Source organism: Ananas comosus, linkage group 5, assembly GCF_001540865.1.
Source record: "Ananas comosus cultivar F153 linkage group 5, ASM154086v1, whole genome shotgun sequence".
Taxonomy (NCBI): Eukaryota; Viridiplantae; Streptophyta; class Magnoliopsida; order Poales; family Bromeliaceae; genus Ananas; species Ananas comosus.
The window spans coordinates 4,734,600-4,744,890 of record NC_033625.1 but is presented as its reverse complement, the minus strand read 5'-3'; the positions used below and the strand labels follow the sequence as shown (position 1 = coordinate 4,744,890).

General features: G+C 32.9%; 1 protein-coding gene and 1 non-coding gene across 7 annotated transcripts; both read right to left on the bottom strand.

Moving 5' to 3' along the window:
- TRNAV-AAC lies at positions 2,315 to 2,388 on the bottom strand. Its single transcript has one exon. It is a non-coding gene; the product is annotated as a tRNA-Val (tRNA).
- LOC109710085 (protein TIFY 9) lies at positions 3,970 to 9,597 on the bottom strand. 6 transcript variants are annotated; one of them, XM_020232509.1, is made up of 7 exons: positions 9,345 to 9,597; positions 9,131 to 9,236; positions 8,947 to 9,034; positions 8,656 to 8,758; positions 7,369 to 7,463; positions 5,099 to 5,170; positions 3,970 to 4,255 (listed from the first exon to the last, which is right to left on the bottom strand). In XM_020232509.1, exons 1-7 carry the CDS (start codon positions 9,457 to 9,459, stop codon positions 4,211 to 4,213), a joined length of 624 nt encoding a protein of 207 aa, XP_020088098.1. In that variant the 5' UTR covers positions 9,460 to 9,597; the 3' UTR covers positions 3,970 to 4,210. The 6 variants fall into 6 exon arrangements, 5 of the variants coding, with proteins under 5 accessions (XP_020088098.1, XP_020088100.1, XP_020088099.1 ...); XM_020232511.1 differs by having other exon boundaries at positions 5,099 to 5,160; positions 7,369 to 7,429; XR_002216284.1 differs by having other exon boundaries at positions 4,206 to 4,255; positions 5,099 to 5,160.

Here is a 10,291-nt window from a genome sequence, read left to right as displayed (position 1 = left end):
CTGAATGTCGATTTAAGAGTTGGTGTTATTGGCCACGAGCGCAAAAGATATAATCAAGTCGGAGGCCTAAACTTAGGCTCGCACGAAATTTTCTACGGTGAGATTTCCTATAGTGAGACAAGGATCAGGGACCAGGTTGAATCATATAGCAATAGAGACAGAAGTAATTCTCATCTCACCGTGGCGGGCCTCCCCGGCCAGCATACAAGAATACAAATTTGAGCTCGGCCCGATCGACGAACTTGTAAAGAAACTATTTTTGGCCCCAAATCATTTATGGCCCAAGATATTACCTAGATCCTTGTATGGAATTGCAATTAGAGCTTCTGTGAGCAACTTAATCTGTCACGTCCGGATTACAACGGAAGTCTTTGGTTACGTCAACAGATTACACCTTATACACGAACCGTCAACAAAATCTTGCTCAAAGAAGTTTACTAGAAATCTAATAACAACAGATATCAAAAATAATAACTTTATACTATAATAATATTGTAAATATACAATTATCACTATCGGATCGAACATGACTTGGCCCAACCCAGCCTCATGCTATTTCGAAAGTTATTCGGCCCACTTGGCCTCCCACCATTTCGTAGTATGCGGGAATCGAACGCGTGACCTATGGCTCTGATACTATTTGTCGAATTGTTAGTGCTAACCATTAATCCTAAAAGCTCGAGCTGTTAGAAATACACAACCAATTCACTTAAAATGTATAGATATAGCGCCCACGGGTCTCGACTGTGACTCGGCCTAATCCGGCCTCATGCCATTTTGAACGTGACTCAACCCACTTGACCTCCTGCAACAGGGTAGTATGCTTGCTCATCTAAGCCAACAATCACAACACCAATTCTCAAAATGGTATAACATCACTGGCCTCGCCAGACCTCAATCTTGCAAAGAATCCACAACTCTGAAAGTGAGATCGTGAATACTTTCGCAATCTCCTCAAACTAGACTGCCCCCCACTGACATGGGACGGAGATATAGAAAAGGGGTTAGTTGGAAAAGAGGCCAGTTTAAAAGAAAGGCATAGGCATATTTTCTTTTCTATTCATTCTTTTATCTTCTCGCCGGAAATTCGAACTACAATCTTTTATGGGCTCTTCTGGGTTGAAAACAGCATCATAATTTCTTGTAGTAACTAAAGAAATGTAAATTTTTGTATGCGAGTCGAGAAACTATTTAGCCAAAACACGCAAGGCTTGGACAAAGCTTAAAATATAACAAGATCATCACGTGCGACACACAAATCTTAAAGTAAGGAGACGACGAATTAGATTAGCCTGGATCTGGTCAGAAAATAAGTGTCCAGGCCATAATAGGTACGGCCCAAACTCAGCCCAATTGGGACTACCAAAGCCCAAACACTTCCGATGTTTCGGGCCTACTCTAGCCGTACTGGGCTGTGATTTTTTTTTTCATTTTTTTCGTCTGAATAAATGAATGTTCATTGTTACTACCTGGCAAAGAAAGGAAATTTGGCCCCTGATTAAAACATTTGTTTGGATTATAGACCAAAATTTATACACATACATTTTTTTCCAAGTAGGATATATGTTTTCTGTATATTTACTACCTAAGCCTTTGTTTGGTTGGGGGTTAAGGGGTGGAATAACCCCTTAACCCCCATATTATTCCCAAACACCCCAAAAATAGGTGGGGTTAGCTAACCCCACCTCAAATGGGCTATCCCGGGTTAGCTAACCCCACTTAACCCAAACCAAATACTATTTTCTATTCATAATAACCCACTATCCTTCTTATCCCACCTATTCCAACCAAGCACTATTTTTCACTATCCTGGACTAACTCCAACTCCCAACCAAACACAAAAATACTCTAACCCCACCTTAATCTTGAACTTAACCCTATCCCTGGAATAACTAATTTTTCCTTAACCCCGAACCAAACGGTAGCTAAGAGAATGTTCGGTTTTCCATAAAATATTTCAAAAAAAAATAATTTTTTGGCTAGAAAAGTATTTTCCGTTCGTCTGATTCTTAGAAAAACCAGTTTTTCACTAAAACATAGATCCGGTGTAGTGTAAAAGAATTTTATTTCCAAATTTCATGAAGTAAAAAAAAAAAAAAAAGTCTAGAAAAACCAGTTTTTCACTAAAACATAGATCTGTGTAGTATAAAAAAAATTTCTTCCCAGATCTCATGAGGTAAAAAAAAAATAAAAAAATCCCTAGAAAAACCATTTTTTTACTAAAACATAGATCTGTGTCGTGTAAATGGTTTTCCATCAAACATTTCTAAAAAAAAATTTACCAGCTTTTCACTAAAAGAAAAAAAGTGCAGACTGGCGTCGCCCGGACTCGAACCGGAGACCTTCAGTGTGTTAGACTGACGTGATAACCAACTACACCACGACACCATTTCTTTATTATTTTGAATTCTAAATTATTAAATTAAAGTTTTATTTTTCGGCAGTAATTTTCCAAACGGTGCTCAATAAGTTCATCAACTATAATTTGTCTACAGAATTAGAGTTAAAAAAAATCTGCACATTGGACAATATATTCGTCGCATACTTATCGTGGGATGCTTCGCAGCCGTCGACATCCGACAAATTGTAATGAAATTATTCTGTGTAAAAGTGTGGCAGGTTGGCTTCGTGAGTAAGAAATTTCTATGCATGAACTATACATATTGTACGCGCGCACCACGATATCTGTTGTGGAATAATTTCAAGTTTCAATAATTGACTTGAAACAAATGGTGTAATCTAGACTTGGGGCCCTACGGTGGGTGTGACAACTCGCTATTTGGTGATACTTTTGGAAAGTCCGATAGTACAAAGCATTACGAGATGAGCCAAACAAACTCTCTAAGAAAGTGTTTGGTTGGGAGATAATGTAGAAATAGAGCATTTTATCTCTCTAATTCATCCAAACACTAAAAGAGGAAATGAGTTTATTTAATCCCCTCTTAATGGGTTATTTTAGAATAACCCGTTTAGTGGGGGAAATTATTGTTCTATCTTTTTGGTGGAATAACAATTTCTTATGTTTATACCTCTACTAATTTAATAACAAAATATTATTAACTAATATATTATATATTATTTTATTAATTAATTAGCTAAATTAATAATTAACTAATTTAATAATAAAATATTAGCTAAATTAATAATTATTTATTAGTGTGTTTATGTAATAACTAATATCTTTATTGATTAATAAATTAATATTTTGACCAATATAACTAATTACCTAATTAAATAAATAAATAAGCAATTTACTAATATATTAATTTATTAGCTTAATTTGTTAACTCGTCAAATTATTTATAATTAGATAATCTATTAATTAACGGTGCTCATGGTTAATTGATTAATGATTAATTAATCTCATAATTAATTTATTAATTAATATTTATGATTATCTAATAATATTCATGATAAATTAGTTAATTAATTTTTTAAATATCATTTATTTAATATTTTGATGTTAATTAATTATATATAATATTATTATTTAACTACTATAATCACTTTTATTCCTATTATTCCTATCTAACTATCCAAACACTATTTTTTTTATTCTTGAAAATAACCCATTTTTCATCCAAACGTAAAATTGATCTTATTCCCGCTTATATCCAAAGTTGTACCTATCCCAGGAATAACCAAAAAAAATTTATTCTCGAACCAAACGATACTTATGCATGTCAGAATAAAAAAGAATTTTAATTAGAAATGCAAGAGGTCACGTACTCTCGTAATATTAAGAACTGAATTTAAATATTTTGAACCGTTGACTTGGACTCAACGAGTTATTATTGATAGTGGATTGAATCGTTATAATTAGCATCCGAATACTAGTCAAAAATGTGAGGGTTCAAACCTATATAAAGATGTAAGGATCTAAACGAAGAGAGTTTGTAACAGCCCAAAAATCCTGCATTGGATGAAGGGTCCCTCGGACACGAGCTCCACAGTATACATCGACATGAATTGTGGTAAAAAAAAAAACTGTTTAATTGCATAAAATGTTCGCAAGAAATACACACACTTTAGCTCTAATGAACTTTTTCACGGAGGATAACCAAAATGCGAGTGACCCGTTGGATATTTTGGATATATTTTTTACACAAATTAACAACAAACTAAAGTAATATTAATTACATATTAGCTGAGAGTGAATTAAACTAATTAGTATCCTTCGTAGTATGATCTTAGAAGAACGAAGGGGCACTCAACATGGCTTTCCCAGGGACACATGATTGTTTAGGTGGTCAACCTGCGTAAGAAACACATGATTGTTTTTAGGTGGGCAACCTGAATAAGAAATAATGATTAAGCATTTAGTGGAAAATATATATATATATTCTTTGCATGATATGAAGCTAAACTCTCTCTCTCTCTATATATGTATAAATTCTTTGCATGATATGAAGCTAAACTAAGCAAAATTAAGCCTTTGTTGATAGATACTCTAGCTACAGGTTCTAGTATGTTTTTCACAATTTGTTATGAGATATTAACAATATGTATATAGAGTCCATCTACTATCCTATTGATAGGATTGAGAACATTGTCCTATCAAGCCGTTTTGAATGATCGAAACTTCAAATTAATAATCGGCACCGTTGAAATTGATCTACACAATTAGAAATATTTAGAAACCAAATTTTGTAATATTTAAAAATTATTATCAAGTTCATCGAAGAGTTAGAAAAATGAACGGTCATAAATGAATAACCTTCTTAGTACTCTGTGGTTTTATTTTTGTATCAAGTTAATACCCTGTGGTTTTATTTTTATATCAAGTTAGTACTCTGTGGTTTTATTTTTGTATCAAGTTAGTACCCTGTGGTTTTTAAACTACAGGGTACTAAAGTGAGAAGTGCGAAATTACAGGGTACTAAAGTGAGAAAGTGCGAAACCACAGGGTACTAACTTGATACACTTTAAACCACAGGGTACTAAAATAAAAAAGTACAAAACCACAGGGTCCTAACTTGATACACTTTAAACCACAAGATTCTAAAGTGAGAAAAAATGAAAGTACAAAGAGGGTATTTGAAGTTTTCCCTATATATTATGAAGTAGAAGTTGTTCATAATAAAGTAGAAATTATTACCCATAAAATATGTTGAATATAACTTCTTCCTCCTCTCTGCCGTTCCTCTTGATACATCAAAACTAAAGGGTACTAAAGTGAATATTCAATAAATTTAGGTGGAGTATCTAAAATTTTTTGTATATAATTTAACAAAATATTAACGAAAAAACTGACGAAAAGATAAAAATAAAACCACAGGACACTAACTTGATACACTTTAAACCATATGATATTAAAGCTAGAAAATGTGAAACCATATGAGTGGTATCTGAAGTTTACCCTAAATTTAATGAACACTGAGAGAGATAGAAAAGACTCTTATTCTTTTTTCTTAATTTCTTTTAAATTTTTTCGTCAGTGACTGAAATACTAACCAACTGTACTAATTAGTAAATTTGTGAATGTAAATTACTATTCTATTTCTATTCTCTTATCCAAATCTTTGTAAGAGGACATAATATAATTCCAACAACCTTATTAAAGAAACTCAGATGAAAATAATTAACTAAAGGGTCAAAATTTCTAGGGAAAACTTCAAAAACCCCCCTTGTGGTTTCACACTTTTTCACTTTAGTACCCTGTGGTTTAAAATGTATCAAGTTAGTACCCCGTGGTTTCTCACTTTATCACTTAAGTACCCTGTGGTTTAAAGTGTATCAAGTTAGTACTCTGTGGTTTTGCACTTTATCACTTTAGTACCCTGTGGTTTTAATTTTGTATCAAGTTAGTACCCTATAGTTTTTTAAATCACAAGATACTAAAGTGATAAAGTGTGAAACCACAGGGTACTAAAGTGATAAAGTGCAAAACCACAGGGTACTAGCTTGATACATTTTAAACCACAGGGTACTAAAGTGATAAAGTGAGAAACCACAGGGTACTAACTTGATACACTTCAAACCACAGGGTACTAAAATGAAAAAGTATGAAACCACAGGGGGGGTTTTTGAAGTTTTCCCAAATTTCTATCTTTTCATGTTCCTTCATTTCTCCTTTGCTACAAATACAACTAGAAAAAAAAAGAAAAAAAAAAAAGAAAAAAAAGAAAGGAGTAGTTCAACTATTGTCGGCAGGTGGGAAACAAAGCATTAAAAAAAAAAAAAAAAAAAAAAAAAAAAAAAAAAAAAAAAAAAAAAAAAAAGTAAGAAGGTCAAAAAAAAGGTACTTAATTTCAAAGACACCCAACCCATTAAATTAATGTTCATCACGTGCCAAATTCTTTATCCTGTTACTAAAGAAAAAGGTAATTCAAGTTAATATATGTTTTCAACACAAAAAGCTTTTTTTTTCTTTTGAAGGAAAAGTTCCGTGGCTATCATCGAGAATAAAGTAATTTAAAATAACAATTTTCAAAAGGCGTGCACAATAAATTGACCTAATTAATTATGCACATTTTTTTAAAATTTCTTTAAGTCGTTTTCACCTTAGTTTCAAGTTTCAACTGTGAATAATCCAAAAAGCATTCAAAAATGTTTACGTAACCGACCACCTTAATTAATTATTTATTCATAGCTAGTTCCGTAGAAAACGTGCTTTGTCCCTCTTTATTATCACCCACCCCACTAAACATAGATCAGAACCCAAACGAAAGAGATTAAATTAATTAAGTAATTAATGCTCTGCATGCGTTTTTCTCTAATTAAAGTGGATCTTCTTTTATTAAAGAATAGCATTGCTACACGGCACGGTAACTAAGCACACTATAAAAAGTTGTTAATATATAGCAATATATATGCGCATGGCGCAACAGTTAATTTGTACAGTGCAAGTATACATTAAACTAAATATCCAAATTTGAATTTACAGATAATTATAACTACGATGTATTTATAATTATATACAACAAAACAGCGACTTAAACTTCATTGCATGGATGGTTGATAAATGCAAAGTGTGGGGATGCACCTGGATGCATATATATATATATATATATATATATAAGAAATAATAAAAGACATTAATAAATATGCAAGTCCTTGTATTTTTTTGACCAGAACATCATATTTTTAGAAATTCTAAACCAACATTAAATTTACCTAGCTATATATTCAACATTCACGTGATAAATACGAGTAGATTTAATACACTTTGTCTATGGATATATATATAGTATAGTTCTTGCTTTTAATTGTCCGTAGTTTGAATTAATGCAATATACCAAGTTCATACAATACTTTTATCAACGTTCACGTGATAAATTACTTTATTATTATTATTTTTTTTGGGTTTATAATTTGAGGAACTAAAAAGAAGAGAAGGTAGATACACTCGAGGGTAGAAGAACCAACCTTTCCTTGCGCCTCTCCAGGAATCGCTGCAGCGACTTCCTCCTCGCGATTGGCAGCTCTCCTAACCAACCAACGCCTTTCATTTTCAGATGCAACTTGACGTGTAATCAAAACCAGTAAAAAATTATAAAATTAACTCGATTTTCGGATTATTAATTTGAAAATAAATATCAAATCTTTAAAAATAATAATTTTACTATAGATTAATTTCATACAGATCTTTGCAAATATAGTAAATGACAAATATATTTTTTTATAAAATTCAGCTTTTATATATTGTTCCTATAAAAATTTTAATATTTTCAAATATATATGTTTCTGCCGTTAGTATCCGTTAGAAAATTTTAATTTATTCATAAGTTAAATACTTAACTCTGGTTAATTTTTGACGTTTTTATCCCCGTATTTTATATTATTATAACTTTTGGAAGGATACAATTATGATGCCAAAATTGAAAATATAATAGTTCTATAACGATAATAAAGCAAATAAATAGATTTGAAAATATTAAAACTTTTGAAGAAACAACATATTAAATCAAATTTTGTAGAAATATATTTATCATCCACTATGTTAGCAAGAATCTATACGAAATTAACCCTTTTATTATCTAAGTTTTCAACTTGCGTGATTTCCTAGCTAATTGTATCTAGTGCGTTTAATCTGACTATTTTAAGTCAATTTGTACATGGAAAAAAAAAAGTAAGATATAAAAACATTCAAGGACATGGTACAAGAATGTACCAGCGCAATAAGGTGAGGCAAAAATAAATTTTCAGAGCCATATATAAAAACAAACTTAAATTAAATAAATTGAAATTTCATTTTATAATATCAAAATTTTGAAAGTTTAAATACTAATTTCAAATTACATTTTTTAGAAATCAAAATTTCTCAAAAATAGTACATAGTTGAATCGGCTTGTCCTTTTAGATTTCTCCATTTTCTTGTGGACAAAATGTATGGGTAGTCACCATACTATCCCAATATTACAACTCGGCCTTTGAAGTTTCCAATTCAACGTTTTTCACGCATTGCACTTTTATTTCTAACCAAAGAAATATCCATAATTTTCTCCTAAAACGACCATCTTAATAATTATATAATATATAAAATTTTTATTTTAACAGCTTAAATAGAAGACTTAATTTATTCAAAAAATTATTTTCTTTCTTAATTAAAAAAAAAAAGCTAAAACATATGTTTAGGCGAAAGGATCGGGCTCTGAGTTGCAATACGACAGTAGTACAAAGACTATATGCACATTTTGTTGCTGTTATGTTTACCTCCATTCAGACCCTCATTGTCGCCTGACACCATCTTTTCCTCCGATGCTTCTGAAATGCCTCCATTACTTGCTTCCGCTGCCATTCTCAGGATATTTTTCGCCTGTCAATTTTTTTTTCCCATAATTTTAATCAGATCTTATTTTCATCTCGTTTCATTAATGAATCAATTAAAAGTCATTTCCCCCTCAGAGAAGTTGTAGTCACGAAGTTAGTACAACGATAGGGGGTGCTCTGCAATTTAGCCAGATTATTGTTATGCATGTTCGCACGTGCGAAGCTGATACAAACCTTGTCGTGGGTAAGCTCGAAGACGCCCACGGTGCCATTGTAGAAGATCGTTAATGGCGAAGTCGCGGTATCATCACCTGCTTCCACTCTATATATATATATATATATACACACACACAAACACACGAAGTGTTATTAATTATTGTTCATAGATCGCAACGCGTCGAGGCGCATCGAAGCTCACCTCGCGCCGGAGATCGCCGTCGCCGCCGCGTTCGATCCCGGCGATCCGGACGCGATCACGCTCTTCACCACCGCGGGATCCATCCTCGCGATCGCGCACTGCATCTCTGCGAGGATCGAGCAGTAAAGGAAATGATCCGGAGGGTTCTAGAAGGTTCTGGAAGGTTCTAGAGATATCTAGATATATAGAGAGGGGGGGGAGAGATTATATATACCTCGGAAGGAGCTGTTCCGGCGGAAAGAGGAGGGTGGACCGGCGGCGGCGGCGGCGGGGGGGCGTGGGTGGAGGCCGAGGAGGTCGAGCTCGACGACGGCGGCGGCCTTCGACATCGCGTATATATACGTATACACGTACGTATTCTTAATCTCTTCCTCTTCTTCGATGGATCGAAAATTCGACGATTTTGAGCACCTTAATTTTCTTTTATATCATTATTAGGGAGAGAGAGAGAGAGAGAGGGGGGGGGAGGGGGGAATCCGAAGCGGAAGTATTCATTTTATGAGAAAAATAAAAAAAAAAGAAAAAGTAGATGCGAATTTAAAATTGAGAAATTTGAACAGCACGAGGAAAACGGGTATTGAAGGGGACAACCACTCGAGAGAGAGAGAGAGAGAGAGAGAGAGAGAGAGTCGATTACGAAAAAGAAAAAATCGAAATGAATTTTTTAATCCATGTGTCAGTAATTAAATGATAACAAATTATCGGGGAGAGCGTGGTACTTGAATTTGCCAAGCAGTGGTAGTGAATTTCCCCGCGCGCGCTCCTTCGTCGAAGCTCAGTGGTTTGACCTACAGGGTATGTTTGTTTGGGTGAAAGTGAGGGGGAAGTGGTGAGGGGAGAAATTGTTTACGCTGTATCGAAAATCGAGTTCATTCAAAATAGGATAATTAACTTCGCCCTCACCCAAAATTAAATTTATTAAGTGTTAATAATTTTTAACTTTAGAATTTTATTTGTTGTATTATTATAATTTATATGCAAACAAATAATATAATTTTTTAAAATTTTATTTTATAATTATACATATATATATATATATATATATATATATATAATTATATACATATATAATTATATTAATTCTTATTTATTATAATTTATTATTCACTAAGTTACAAAATAGACAATGATATCGCTTCGGAGGTAAGTATATCGGGGATG